At 40.3% G+C, this 15,632-nt stretch overlaps 1 protein-coding gene across 2 annotated transcripts in view; it reads right to left on the reverse strand.

Annotated features, from left to right (window-relative positions):
• LOC138009525 (nischarin-like) overlaps positions 1-12,342 on the reverse strand; it is a 33,675-nt gene extending 21,333 nt beyond the window's left edge. The window contains exons 1-8 of one of the 2 annotated variants that reach the window (XM_068856588.1): positions 12,200-12,342; positions 10,679-10,762; positions 9,112-9,294; positions 7,782-7,830; positions 3,385-3,480; positions 1,597-1,664; positions 1,278-1,367; positions 100-195 (exon numbers count right to left, since the gene is read on the reverse strand). In XM_068856588.1, the coding sequence (XP_068712689.1) occupies positions 100-195; positions 1,278-1,367; positions 1,597-1,664; positions 3,385-3,480; positions 7,782-7,830; positions 9,112-9,294; positions 10,679-10,762; positions 12,200-12,253 (720 nt within the window). In that variant the 5' untranslated portion in view covers positions 12,254-12,342. Of the gene's footprint in view, positions 1-99; positions 196-1,277; positions 1,368-1,596; positions 1,665-3,384; positions 3,481-6,233; positions 6,386-6,537; positions 7,274-7,781; positions 7,831-9,111; positions 9,295-10,678; positions 10,763-12,199 lie in introns of those variants that run through there. The other variant, XM_068856589.1, reaches the window with a different exon arrangement.
• Between the last annotated feature and the right edge of the window lie 3,290 nt (positions 12,343-15,632).

Raw genomic sequence — 15,632 nt, forward strand, 5'->3', positions numbered from 1 at the left:
TTGGCCAGCACCAACTACGAAACGTTCCGTCTGACTCGTGAGGCTGTCCTAATGAAGCTGCCAAAAGAGGGTGAAATTTAAAAAAGAATAAGTAGATACCTTTAACAAGTGAACTGAGTTGTGAACACTAAGTTTGGTGACGTTAGGCTGCAAAACGCTTAATCCTTCAAATGGCTCCACTTCACAGCTATCAATCTTAAATTAATAAAAAAAAAAGTGGTTAAGTCAACAACTGTGAACGGCGCTGTCCATACGTATCCAAATATTTTTATTTCTTTGCAGATTCAAAATTTTTTCACTTTCACATGTATCGGCATTCAAATCAAATTTGCCCGTCCACACGTATCGAGATTCGTTCTAGTATCGAGGACTCCTCTGTTACTATTGTCATCAGAGCATGCGCCAGGAAGCGTGCGAGTTGGCGACAAGAGAAGCGATAGCGTTTCGTTCAGCGGCCATGTTGAATATTTAAGCGGTAAAGACTGGATCAGAGTTTGTAACGTCATCGGGTTTGAAGGTATTCGGATTCGACCGTCCACACGATTCCAAATTCTTTGCGGATTCAAAACTTTCCACTCTGGACAGCGGATTTTAAAAGTTGCTGATTCGCATGCCGGGTTCGCCGGAAACGTGTGGACGAAAGGCGAATCCGCAAAGAAAAAGTTGCGGATTCAAAAACATCCGGATAGGAGTAGACGGGGCCTAAACCATTCAGTTCCAGGTCCTTGCTAAGGCCTGGTTTTCCCTAAGCACGAATTTCGACCCCAGAGCTCTTCTCTGTTGCGCATGACTGAGGGAGAGAAGAGCACTGTGGAGCCCTGAAACAAAGTGTCTTCTCATTGGTTTTCGTGAGCAACGACGAAAAGCGTCTCTGATTTGTGAATTCATGTTAGCAAGAGGAGTGAGCAGGCACCGTAAGGTTCAAATAGCCATTTTTTTGGCTATAAGAACCCTACCGCACAAGCTCTCCTACACAGAATTTCCCGGAGCCTCGGGTTATGCGCAGACATAAGATCTGAGGCTCTGGTGATGAGAATGGTGCTTGCGTCGCTAGTGGAAACCAGGCTTAAAACTCCCTTTCAATCTACGACGGCGACATCTCAGAAAACGTCATTCAAAATATAACTTTCCACTATTGAAAGTCTTTCGAGTTTTCCACCACGTTTAAGTGGTCGATTCTTAAACTGCCTGCTATTGCTGAACACGGTCCGATGAATTCATTAATCGTAACTCGCGTAACTAAATAATAAAGATAAGGTAAAACTATCATTATTTACCTCAAGTGTCTTCAAAGACTTGAAGATAGAAAGATTACATTTCAACGTTATGTTATCAGTTAGTTCAACAAGCTTCCTAACCCCGCAAACCTGAAGGCATAATAAGAAGCATTAAACAACAGCCAATACACTAAAAACTGAAAGGCTAAAGGTCGTATCAGAAGAACACAAAGCGTTACAAACTAGCGAGGATTTTCCGATTTCGATTCCGCTTAACGCCGGATCAGATGATCTCTATCTTTCTTATTCTTTTCACGTTGCTGGCGAGAAACTAAAAAGAGAGATTGGCATAGGTGTAGAACCATTTACCGTGACTAACCTTTAAGTGTTTTAGCTGGTATAGAAAGTCGTACAAATTTCCAATTTCTCCATGAGGAACATGAGAATCTAGGAAAGAAAGAAACGACTCTTGTCACATCATGCTATGAAGTGAAGGGCTAAGTTCCAGTCCATGGGTTTGTATTCGAGCATTTTCGTCCCCAAAGCAAACCCTTTCTATGTGTCACGTGGTCGACGAAACAGAGGGCTCTCTTCGTTCGCCGACCGAGTGATCAAAAGAAACAACCGGGACGGCTCTGGAGACGGAAATGTTTTTTTGGTTACTCCGTTTTTTCCGTCCTTCGTCAAAATCGACGACCACGAAGCTCTGTTATAGGAGCCTCCTTCCGTTGCCCCATTATCCTGATCGTCTAATTTCATCATAATTCGCTGGAGATAATAAATTGAGGTAAATTAAGTTGAATTTATGGCGATACATGCGCGTTTAAGAGTGCCCGCTGACAAAACAACAGGGAATTCAACTGACACGACGAGGGCTTGGGCAAAGAAATATTATTAGGGAACTTAAGCACGCACGTTTTTGAGACGCGGACGGCAACTGGAAGATAAATTTTCGCGTGCCAGGACAGTGGTGTCTCGCAGATTTTTATCCTAATCATCTCTAATGGGGAAAAGATCTTAGCAATTTAAATGTGATTGTGTGTAAACAAGTTAAGGACGTTCGCGCCAATTGTTTCTGCGCATCCTTACTGCGCACGCAAATGCACACGCCACGTCATACACGAGCGCGCGCGCTAAGTAATAAAAATGAGAAATGATAGAGCGGTTTTCAATTGAGTGTCGAAAGTAATTAGATAATTACTTTGGTTTATGATTACTTCACTCAGTGATTGGTTCAAAATTCTCGCGCCATTTTTTCATCCAATCAGAAGTGAAACCAAAACCAATCGTGGCTCACGCGTGCACATTTTCCCGCGCTTTGTGTCGGCTACGTGTAATTACTTCGAGTTTTGATTGGTTTGCCAGATTGTCTCAGTCCTTTTTGATTGGCCAAAGTAATTACTTTGGTTTTGGTTTTACGACACTCAATTGAAACTCGCTCTAGGGCAAAAGGCCATTGCTATAGCTTTGCCTGGATTTAACGGTCTTGGACGTTCGGTGACCCCTATTTTTCTTTCCAGAAACGGATTTTATTTACAATCATCTCCACGTTGTCCAAAAATGAACAAAAAATCAATGTGGGAAGTTAAAAAAATTTCAAGATTTTTGCTCACGGGACATCAAATCCTGCCATCTTGCGGCTGCAAGGCGCGTGAAACTGTGGTCCCTAAATGCGAACTTGATCTTTAAGGAACCTCACCAGTTCACTACATTCACTTAATAAGTCCACTTAAACAATATTTGGCAGAGAAGATTTCACTTCAAAGATTTAATTGCAATATATTTGGGTTTACAGACACTGGCCTTATTCGCTAACGAAGCCCGATTTTGTCACATTTTGGGTGTTTTTCCGGGCATGTTCTCTCCAAAACGAAGTCGGTGACCCCCCATTTTTCTTACATTTCTGACATAACTAACTCATCATCTTACAGTGGTAAAAGTTTCAGAAAAAAATCAATGTTGAACAATTTTCGCGCGAACGTCCTTAAAAGGGAAAACAGCTCACTTCCGGTTGCCGTCCGCGTCTCAAAAACGTGCGTGCTTAAGCTCTCTAATATTGGTTTAACGAGAAAAGTGGGTCGTTCTGCACGTGCGACACGCATTCTAGTACATTTCTTTGCTGTAAACAACAACGTGAAAGCGCCAACTCTAACGTTTTGAAGCCTACCACAAGTCGGTGCAGCCATTCCGAGTCTGTTCGTAATACAGTGAAGTTGTAGAGGTGTTAGGGAAAACTGTTCATCTTTGGCCAAGATTTCATCTCCTTTAGGAATAGAATAGAACGAAAAACAATCAAAGAACTGCAACGAAATTTCATTTACAGGTGTGAATACTCACCAGAAGAAATCATGACGATTTTCCGCTACGAGTCTATGACACTAAAAAAATATCACTCGGTACGAATCGAGTGGATATGAGTCGAGCGGTTACCAACCATTTTAGAAAGACAGTACTGTAATTTCTTCGTAGTTATTTTAAAATCCGTAAGGGTTTGTCCAGTCCGAAGTGAACCCAAGTACTCTTGCACGACACCTAGTGAGCAAACCTGGCGGTGTATGTAAAGCGAACGAAAAATCATAACCCTGATGTGCTCATCTTGGCTGTTTAAAGTGCCTATGATGTAAAAAATACCTTTTTCCTATTTTAAAGACCTTTCAAAATGATGAAGAATGGTGTTTTCTATTTTGGAACTCCAGAGATATTCAAGTTTTTGCTAAAAAAAATTGATGACGTCACAAACATTGCAAATGACTGTAATGAAACACAAAATTGAGAATATCTCCGAAAATATTGAAGTAATGATATTCAATCTTGGCACCAATAATGTACATCAGATAAGGTACAAAGTGACACCTATTAAGATGTTGCCATGAATTGAAATTGGAACCATATAGAACTAAATATAGGCAGTAGCCAGCCTGGGACCGTTTCTCGAAAGACTCGAAAACTTTTCGGGCCCGAAAAGCCATTTGTGAAACTGCTATCCGCTTTGTTTTGGAAAGCTGATCTGTTAAGATGTTTTCAAGGGTATCCGGTCAACTCGCCTACGTTCAAACTCGCCTACGCCAACTCGCCTACGCCTACTGGTGATCTCGCCTACGTAGGCGACTTTGATCACCATCATAGGCGAGTTCGTTATTCCTCATAGTTGTGTAAAATGTGTTGTAAAATGTGTTTGTTCTGCTCCCAGTAGCAGAATGATCGCGATAACCAACACAAATTTAAGAATTACGGTCAGTCACTTCACCAAAGTTCTGTCTTGTGTATTAATAGGATCATTCAATTGACATAAACGGTGAACTGGATGAGTTGATAAAAAAGTTGTGGTGTTGTTTCGGCGGTTGTCGCAATAATAATCAGACCTAATAATGGTAAAGTGTTGTCGTCATGAGAAATAGAGTTCGTGACGTGTTGTTTAAGCGCGACTCAATCTTTTAATTCACACTGACATCGCTTTGCACGGCACTTAGCAAAGAAGGTGAAACGTTTTGAACTTCAATAGCATATTGTTTGAAGACCTTAATGATATGTATACAAACCTGTTAATGTCAATTGCGCAGCCCTTAGCAAAGAAGGTGAGACTTTTTCAAAATCAATAGGATATTGTTTAAAGACCTTAATGATATGTATCCTCAACAAAGAATAAAAAACTGCATGAAATTGAGCACTGCTATAAAAGGGGCTGTAGTTTTTTGTTCATTTCATTCCACTAAGGTTTTGGTCAATTTCTCAGTTAGTACGCGCTCTGTGATTGGTCAATTTTTCCGGCCGTGTGATACGGCCTGCTAAACTTAAACCTCGACAACTTCAACTAGTAGTTTCCTTTTCCACGCCGCGACGATGACCTTGTTATTTTATTCTATCACGCGTTTCATGGTACAATGCTCACACGCTCCGACCAACTCTGCTCCGACCTTGAACTCGGTTAGTAAAAGGTATATATAGTGTACGCACGCGAAATCATCAATCAAATTAATTAATGAGTAACAGGCTCACTCTTTTACACTGGTATCACTGAGATAAAAACAATACAAACCTGTTTTCACCTGTTAGTGTCACTTGCGCGGCACTTAGCAAAGAAGGTGAGACTTTTTCAAAATCAATAGGATATTGTTTGAAGACCCTAATGATATGTATCCTCGACAAAGAATTGAAAACGCCAACAATATCTGCCAATCACATTGCTGCGATTTCGATCCGTCCTGAAATCGAGTACTGCTATAAAAAGGGAGGAGCTCTTGACGAATTTAACACCATTCAATATGAGGTCAGTCCACTGAAATTGGGTTACTGGAACGAAGCCGAACTTAAACTGAAAACACTTACAAATTAAAATACCTATTACGCCTGTTTTTATTTACTCACAAAATTTATCAGAGCTGCTGTTGTAATAAAGTGGCGTTCAAAGGTCAAAAGTGAGGAACACGACAACATTGCAGTCATTTTCCTAAAATATGCTCGTTAATTTCCGGGGTCAAATCATAAGTAGTTCACATGACTCAATCGACTGAGAATTTGCTGTTTTAATGAAGTTATTTAGTTCCCTCCAAGAGCTGCTAAAGGCAAAAGCAACACAAAAGAAATCTACAGTGAGAATGCGTGCCTTCCGTGCATCACGATTATTTTACCTCTTTTAAGTAAAAATATTATGAGACAAAATAGGAAATATTATGTGGAGATATCGTAATACGTTACAAACTGCTTTAAAATTTCCTCAGAAGGAAGCTCTGAGAATGTACATACATTGTTAGTTTAATAATTATGCATGAATTTTGTAAGGGAATTTTAAACATACCAAAGCTGGATCATACAAAAACTGAGCTGTATCTCATGTGAAGTATCGGAAATGATCAATATTGATGAATTTGCCTTCAGGGATTTCGGCAACCGTGACCTGTGAAGATCTCTCAGTCACGTCGTGAATTTTGCATGGAAGATTTACAAATTAATGTACTTCTGAAATGTGGACGTTTTCATTTGATGCTTGGTCGTGTAAATTGTACAGACTACCCTTACCTTCAGTGCTGAGGTTGGATGATCTGCTCTGGCGATGATCTTGAAATGATGGGATGCTGCTACTCGATGAGGCTTTTATAGGGTTTCAGGGATTCTCGGAACCCGTTGACCTTAAGTCACTATGTCTCATTTTACAACAATTAAGCTTCTGTCTACCATAGTAAAAAACATACCCAATTCAAGACTTGAGTGAACAAACCATACTCTATTTAAGACCAAAACGGCTAAAAAAATCATACACTTTGGGCTACCAATGTAGCATACAGGGGAGGACCCCCCTCCCCCAACCCGCCAGGAGTTTTACCTGACTGCATTTTTAAGTCGACCTGTGCTGAAATGGGACGTTGTGAGATCCCAAAACGTTGGCAGACATTGGGAGCAGTACCAGTCCAGAAGAAAGACACCAAGGCAGCTTTTGAAGTCTTGCTCAAAACTGTATGGGCCAACCCGCATACAGTAAACATATAGATAGGATATTCAGTAGTTTTCCTTGTATTGTATTCAGGCATTAAGCAAGAAATATTCCTTGTATTGTAAATAAAACCTTCAGATGTGAAGCTAAAAATAACTAGGTAGTACAGGATTATTCTATTTGGGAAAGTGTTGCGCGTATTGTAAGTTAGTTGCTCATTGTTGTAAATAAAGCGGTTTGTATTATGGCAAGTAGGTACTTCATATATTTCCACTCGTAAGTGAACTTCTCTCTCTCTAGTATTTCAAAAAGACATTTTATTATATGGGGCCCCGGGCGTATCTATCGCAATTCTTCTCATTTGATAGAACTTCAGAACTATTGATTGTCGGTTGTGTAGCGTTACCCTGAAATAAAATCATTTTCCTTGAACCAATTGACGAAATTCACGAACATTATAAACAATGCCAAGATGACGTTCACAAGACCAAGAAAACGTGCTATAGTCGCAAGCATTGTTCACAAAATGATAACCATGATAAAGTTACAAACGGCAAGCATTACTTGAGTGAACTCGCCTACGTCAGGAAGCGAACTCGCCTACGTAGGCGAGCTGACAAGTTGTAGGCGAGTTTGACCGCAGGCGAGTTTGCACGTAGGCGAGTTGACCGGTATTTTTTCAAGATAACAAGAAGCAGAATGAGTATGAAGTTTGACGACTTAAACCCTCTCGTTTTTTGAGATACCGAGGGAATTTTGACATCCGAAAAAGGCCCGAAAAGTTTCGGGAGTTTCCGGAAACAGACTCCAGGGGCCCGTTTCTCGAAAGTCCCGAAAACATTTCGGGCCCGAAAAGCTATTTGTGAAACTGCTATCCGTTTGTTTTGGAAAGCTGATCTTTTAACACGTTTTCAAGGCAGCAAAAAGCAAAATGACTGTGAAGTTTGACGACTTAAATCCTTTTCGTTCTTCAGATACAAAGGAAATTGTCATACCCGAAAATGGCCCGTAAAGTTTCGGGACTTTCGAGAAACGGGCCCCAGGGAGGGATGACATCCGAATTCGGCGTTCTAACTACTGAGTCACGCCACTTTCCGTGCAAATTCATACGACTGGTTATACTGTAATTCACTTACCACTTAAAAACAACTCTTTCGCTAAGGAATGAGTGACTCCACAAACATCCTATGAGACGTCAACAAAAGTTACAGTTGATGAGCAGGTAATAAGTAACAACAGAATATCGCATTTTCTGATTGGTCAATGACAAATGCATAACTTGGTTATAAAGTGCAACAGAGGTTAGAGTGCAATGCGGAAGTTGCTATAGAAACACAGCTTCAGAGTAATTTTAATGAGCATATTTATATAAAAAGTCGTAAGCACTTGCTTGTGCATTTTGTGATTTATGGTCACTCGTGATATTTTGAAAGTTCTCAAATTGCAGTCGCCAATCATTCGTGCCCATAAATCACGAAATGAACTCGCAATCATATGATTTCCTATGCAAATAACATTAACTAAAAGAATGGACTACCTAAAATCCTGTCTAAATGTATACAAGAATAAATCTGACACCATAGACATTGACAGACCACCATTTTTTTTTAATTTTACACATAAGAAAGTCATTACCCAGGATGCCAGACCGTTTTTCTTTCTCAGAGAGATGGAATAGCGAGTCCCGCAGAGGTGAGAGTTGTGACTCACTATTCTGTCACTCTTTAAAGAGAGGAAAAAACCTGCAACCTCTGGCATCCAGGGTAACAAGTCATTGCTTCTAATTACTCAGACATCAGTTGGGCTGGCATAAAATGTAGAATTTGCACATACCAGTGATTGAGCCATTATTAAAGTTATACTTTGAGATTTCAATTTGTCATAACTCCAGGTCTCAGTTGTTCAAAAACAAATACCGGTAGTTCAAATAATCCACTTTATTAATCGCTATTTTGAAGTTGATGATCTTATGCACCTACTGGCGCAAGGAGAAAGGATGATGATGATTCAGCAGTTCACCACTATCAAAAACCAACATTGCATTAATTTATTTGCTTGGACAGTGATTTATGCATATCAACTGGACAGCATTATCCGAATACCAAAAAAGAACATGCTGGAATAACCTGCATGCCATCAAAATGCATAAAAAACACAAAAGCCCAGCTGCGCTTGAAACTGGACAATTATTATGTCCAAAATGCATGCAATGAGACGCAATAGCCTCCATTTTGATCGGCATTACAAAGTGTCCCACTATTTGCAACAAAATACGGCAAACAGTCTGCAAGACTGGAATAGCTGAATCTGATTCTCAAATTTCCTAAAATTATAGGCAACTTCTGATCATGTCACAGATCATCTCAGATCACATACATTGTAAAAACCAGGCTTTAACTTCTATGGAGCCTGGAAAAAAGAATGGGTGGCATTGAATAATACCCAGTAATTGACTCTATAACTTACAAATTTATCAGATTCAAGAAAATCCAGCACTTCTTGTGGCAGCTTTTCATCAAATTTCAACAGAAGGGTTTCAAAGTACGCTTCCAATGCTTGTCTTCTTTTCTCCACATATTCAGGTTGCAAGATACCAAAGTATTTCTTCGGGGGAATCAAAGATCGATCAACCCCGTAGCATTTGACAAGCTGAGGAGGTGTAAGGCAGCACATTAAAAAGGGTTGAATAATCATTATAATAAATTAAATTAAATAAATTATTTTATAATTACAAAAAATGTGCTATTTTCTATTTTTTGAAAGTATTATTTTGTTTAGTTTTTCAGTGGCCTCCCACCAATGTGGTACAGGTTTGATTCTGAAGACTTGGTGTCACACGGCATGACTTTTCCGGGGGTGGGGGGCAGGGGTTAAGGGATAGGGGGTGAAGGGTGAGGGGTAGGGGGTAAGGGGTGGGGGTAGGGGGTGAAGGGTGAGGGGTAGAAGTGAGGGGTGAGGGATAGGGGTGGGGGTAGGGGGTGAAGGGTACAACAGCTGAAACAACCCAAACCTTGACAAAAATGCTAAACTTAGGTCTCAATATTATCTAAATAAAAGCATAGTGTTTAGGCCAAAGGTTACCATTTTGTAAAGGTTTGGGTTGTTTCGGCGATTGTACCCTTCACCCCCTACCCCCCACCCCTACCCCTCACACTCACCCCTCACCCCCTACCCCCAGCCTCGGAATAGCCATGCTGCTGTCACATGTTTGTTGAGTTGGTTGGTTCTATACTCTGCTCCAAGAGCTTTTTCTCTGGGGTACTCTGGTTTTGGCCTCCGCTCAAAAACCAACCCATGACTTTATATTCATGAGTTGATTACATTTGATTTCTTTTCCATACATTGTCCCCAACAGTACTGCAGCCCTAAATACACTTTTACACTAAAATAAATTTCACCATTATTGTGATACAACCTGTATGTGGAATTTTTAGAAGTTGCTCCTAATCTCAAAATAATATTCTCCTTTGCTGAAATATCTCTGTTCACCCATTGCAAACACATTTTCACTACAACATTCTAATTTTAGTGTGCCGTGAAATTTAACAAAACAGAAGTGGTTAATGTCCCTCATGACAAAGATAGTGAGGCGTGAATTTATTCCTGAGATGACATCACAAACTGTTCTGCATGGGAAAAATTATTTCAAAACTGGAATGAATGAATAAATGAATTAAAGACACCTTATCGCAAATTCACGTGAGGGACAGTCTGACACAAATTGCCCCTCAACAGCTCAGTCCTGGGACAATCATTTGCCAATATTGTCAACAGTGCAAATTTCATGCAGCCTTTTGGAAGCAGTTTTGCAACCTGGTTAACATAAAATACATGTTTATTTGTGCTTATAAATTTGACTTTTGTGCACTAAAAGAATGAGGTTAGGGGTAATTTAAAGAAATTTGTAAAGGTTACAATTTTCCCAGACTTAACTGTATGTTCTTAGCCAGTCAGATTCAAAGTAGTGCATACGATTTGCAATAACAGCAACAAAAGCAACCATCTATTCCACACTGAAGAGCCATGCAACTACCTTTTCATGCAGCTCGTAAAATTCTCTGTAGCGTCTTGTTACAATCCAAGAATACTCCTTTATAAAAACTTCAAGGTAATACACCTGGGAAAAGACAATGTAATGAGAATTAATTATGCCTTTGAAAGAGCATGTGTGTGTGTAACTAGAGCGGTTTTCAAATAAGTGTCGTAAAACCAAAACCAAAGTAATTACTTTGGCTAATCAAAAAGGACGGAGACAATCCAGTAAACCAATCAAAACTCGAAGTAATTACACGTGGCCGACACAAAGCGCGGGAAAGTGTGCATGCGCGAGCTACGATTGGTTTTGGTTTCATTTCTGATTGGTTGAAAAAGTGGCGCGAGACATTTGAACCAACCACTGAGTGAAGTAATGCAAAACCAGAGTAATTATCTAATTACTTTCGACACTCAATTGAAAACCACTCTATGTAAAAATAATTCATTTTAGAATAGGTAGTTTTGAACTTCCAATAATTTCTTTTAAATTTGGTTAGAACTTCTTGTCTGTTAAAGTCGGGCCCTGACAATCTACAGCCTAGTGATGAACTTTTCTGATATTTCCATCATATAACAGACTAATTTCCAACCTTAAAACACTAACTTCACTAATAATGCCAAGTTAAGGGTGTAGCTAGCGGTTCTGTTGTTGCAAAGCACGAGAGATTTCTCATACAACATTGAATAGTCGGAAGGGGGCAAGATCTGATGATATGACAAAGTAATTCTCGACCTCTTACAAACTGTTCCGACTACATTAATCTGTAGTGGCAGAAATGAGTAAATCTGATGTAAACAAACTGATAAGTTATTGCCGGTTGTCTAAAGCATTAAGCTTAATGCACTGTAACTCAGCAAAACAAAGATGAAAGTAATGAAATTGTAAAGAATCTAAGAAATCTGGGCTTGGCTAAACTACAGAATACTCGGTCACGTATTTGCATATGAATAGCGGGCGTTGTTACATGACTCGTTCTTCAAACGATAAAACTACTTAACACTATACTGGCGTGGTATTCTGGAATTATTCCATTTAGAGAAAATCTTCAGTGAACGGCTGCTTGTCATAATTTTCGCGCAGACTATTAACATACTGAACACACCGGTCGCGATCCGTGAAGATCCATGGATTTCTAATTAAACAATCGTCTATGCTTGTTTACAAACACGAAACCATAGTAGCTTGAACTTCACGATCGAGATGAAAACCATGACAGAGTTTTATGTGAAGATTTAAACTGCGGTGTTTGCATGTTTGTTTGGATTGCAAAATATATAACCTGACACGTTCTAGTACAGGTAACGCAAATTAGGTTGCAAACATTTCTTGTGTATAAATACAGAAGTTTGATGTTTATCGCGATGCACTTCTTGTGCAGAGACTTTGATGTAATCAGTATAAACACATCATGGCTTAAATACACAGCTGATCAAAGCGGATGTTTCGTCGTACTCCTCCAAAGTCGTTTTCCTAACAGGAGACACCCGGTAGTAATCACGGAAGGGGAAGTCATCTTACCGTGTGAGTCTCAACTTGCACTGTTGCGGGGATCAAGACTTTCCTTATCTTCATGGCAGTGTTAAAATTTTTCAATAACTGGTTATTATGTTTCCGATCTCTACAATCCACTATACAGGGCCTACGATCAAGATACGCCACGATACGCCACAAAACCATTAATTCATTGAAAGAAAAACAAACTTGGTAGCCATTCCTGTTCTAAAAGAACTAGGAGGGTTGGTAACTAAAAAAGCAAGTTGGGGCAAGCGTTCACTTAGTAACTTAAAACTGGGGTGAACTAAGAAGCACGAGACTGGCCCTCATCGAATGGCTGAAGCGCGGCCAGAGGAAAAGATTTCTAGCCAGATACTCAGAAGTTACCCTGGTCCCTGAGGTTAACGTAGATTTTGGATTTCTGAACAAGTTTTTATCATAAAAAATTCGCGACAAAGTTTTGCTTTCATTTCCCCCCTGTAATCCTCGTGTCAAAGAAACGGTATAATGTAAATAAGAGAATAACGATATTTGCAGATGACCTGTCCTCTTACTACTAAAGTCAAACTAATACATATCTGAGCAATAACCGCATTCAAAATTTCCTCATATTACTTTTAAAAAGTAGGTTTGTTTGCTGTTTGTTTGTTTGTTTGTTTGTTTTTTTAAGGGTTTTCCTGGTTGTATGAAAAATACGTTTTCTCTCCCGTACTCTTCTTATGCATGATCTTCGCGGAAGTTATATGTTGTCCCTCAATAAACCTGGAAAAACCAGTTATGGTCTTCGTTAGTTCTTTTTTCCCACGTATCAGCTGAGTTGCAGAATGCGCTACCCGATTTTATTCGTACGTATCTCTCCCTCAATGCCGTACCGGGAGGCGAGGTCGGTAGCAGAAAGCAGCGAAGGGCCAACTGCGTCCAAAAGCGATCGCACGGGCCGAAATCCCGGGATGACTCGTTTTGGTACAACGCTCCAGCGCCATGTCTAGAGGTACTACGTTTTTTCTCTTTTTCAAACATTCCGTCAGCGCATGCGTAAATGCTCTGGCTCTCCAATTCCTAGCCTAGCAACAAAATCAAGATGCTGCATGGTTTTTAGCAGGAATTGACATTTCAGTTGATTCTACAGGCATAAACGTAACGTAAGAACCGTGCGTGTCTGAGAGGTGCTTTTATGCAGACTGGGATGCCTAAAATGCGCTGTTGTAAACATAGAGCTTCACGAGTGAAGTTGTCTCTCTGACCTTTCTGTGAACGAATTCCAGAACCGACCAATAGAATTTGGGCAAGTTTTGAATTCTAAAAACTTCAATCGATGCGGTATTTTGCTAGCAGGACTGGGTGGCCCGACACATATAAAAAAGAAAACTATAAAGTGACAATTGGGAGTCTTCTCTTGTCATGGAATGGCATAATTTCCCCAGAATTCTTTTTGGGCCACTGCCCAAAACAGGAAGAATGCACATACACCTTATTCTAAAATGGCCGCCATTTTAGTATTCTTTTGTTTCCATGCAAAATTGGCCCTTATGGCCTCGCTTTCAAACGTAAAATTTAAAAGAATATTAAACCTTGAACGAGGCCATAACGGCCAATTTGTATGGAAACAAAAAAATACTAAAACGGCGGCCATTTTGGAATAAGGTGTATAATCAATCACCTAGATAAGTTCCCTTATTCGCTGCTTTTTTTTTATTACTAGAAAAAATGTATATTAAATCAAAAGAAATGTTGTCTTCAAGATGTTCATACACCGGAAGTCAAAGAACTTCGTTCAGCAGGCTGCTTCAACGCAAGAACCCCATTTGTGCTTTTGCTCCTCCTCGCGTTCGTCGGAAACGAAGACTGGGGAACTTAACCAAAGCTCTTTGCCGTCTTAACCTTCACAGCGGGTTCCGAACCGAACCCACTCGGAAAAGAGTCGTGAATATTTAATTTTCGGCCGATCGCTCCCAAAATAGGCCATGCACTTTCGATATATTAAGAGAGGTTTAGAGGACAAAGACAAAGCAAAGTGGATGATATAATTGTTTTATCAAATTTTCATTTTGAATTTTGAATGCTGAATTAAATCCAATCAGTTTCCAGCTCGACAATACTTGACGCAATCAGTTTCCGTATCAGGTCACACAGTATATGCGCTGATAACCGAAACTGAGTAAACCAATCAGAAACCTAGAATCGCAATATCTGAGGTCGAAAATTTAATAATTTAAAAGCATGATATCATCATTTGGCAATCACATGACGATTTTTAGCTGGTTGTTAAGCAAGGACAACGACGCCGTCTTCGAGACGGGATAAAACGATAGATTTTAGAGCAAAAACAATTTACACTTGTGTATATTCTATGTCGTGCTCATCCTAAAGGCTCGTTCACACGAGCGACACAAACAAAAGTGTAAGTGTGTGAACTACCAAACACAAGGTGAAAAAAATACTCGTTTCATGCCTCAAGGAAGGGTTACGTTTCCGTTGAAATGTAAGTGCTACACGGCCAACGTTTACAAAAACGTAACCCTTCCTTGTACTTGTACATATTCATTGCCATGAGATTGATATCTTAAATTCCCACGACCACCTCCCGTCTGACCTTGTAGCTCAGTCGGTAGAGAAGCGGTGATCTAACCCAAAGGTCGTAGCTTCAATTCCCACCCTAGTCAGAGTCTTTCTGGATCCTTGTGTGGGTCCATTTGCACTAGTAGGGCTAACGCTCAGGTGCTGCATATGGGTAGAAAAGTAGCATTTCACATTACCCTCTAAGGGACTGTGCAATAATTATCAGGAAGGAGGGGGGGGGGGGGGGCCTAAAATGAGCTTCACCAAAGGAAAAATCAGATAGGTCCCCCCCTCCAGCAGCGTCAAGATTAGCTCTGACTCCCCCTCACGTTCTCTCAAAATTATGATGTGCCCCCCCCCCCCCCCCGTCTAACCCGTACCTTTATTCACCGTACTGCAACGCATTCCACTGCGTCGTCAGGGATGAAGAGCACCACGAAACTTTGTTCTTCATAATCGTCAATTTCCGAATCGTCTGATTGTTCATTATCTTCTTGGTCTTCGGAACTGCTAGATTGCTGCTCATCCGGGTTTTCTTTACCTTGAGCTTCCCCAGCCCCTAGAACAGCCCCCAGTTTTCCCTCCGCTGACGGGTAAAACGTGTTCCTTTAGGTAGAGTTGGAAAATGTTTATTTATTCATTATCGAATTTGTGAAATGTAATTAAGACCCCCCCTCAACTTAATTGAGAAATCTAATGTAGAGCCCCCCCTCCTTTCCATTATTTTAACTTAAGGCCCCCCCCCCCCTCTGGTTTTAGGGCCCCCTCCTGATAATTATTGTACAGTCCCTAATAGCCATGCCTCTAGGGTTGACTTCGTTGGCCACCTTGGGATACTTAATTGCGCGTGCACATTTCAATGTGCTCGCGTTTACGTTCAACGTATGAAGTTCCTTTG

The sequence above is a fragment of the Montipora foliosa genome, chromosome 7 (assembly GCF_036669935.1).
Source record: "Montipora foliosa isolate CH-2021 chromosome 7, ASM3666993v2, whole genome shotgun sequence".
Taxonomy (NCBI): Eukaryota; Metazoa; Cnidaria; class Anthozoa; order Scleractinia; family Acroporidae; genus Montipora; species Montipora foliosa.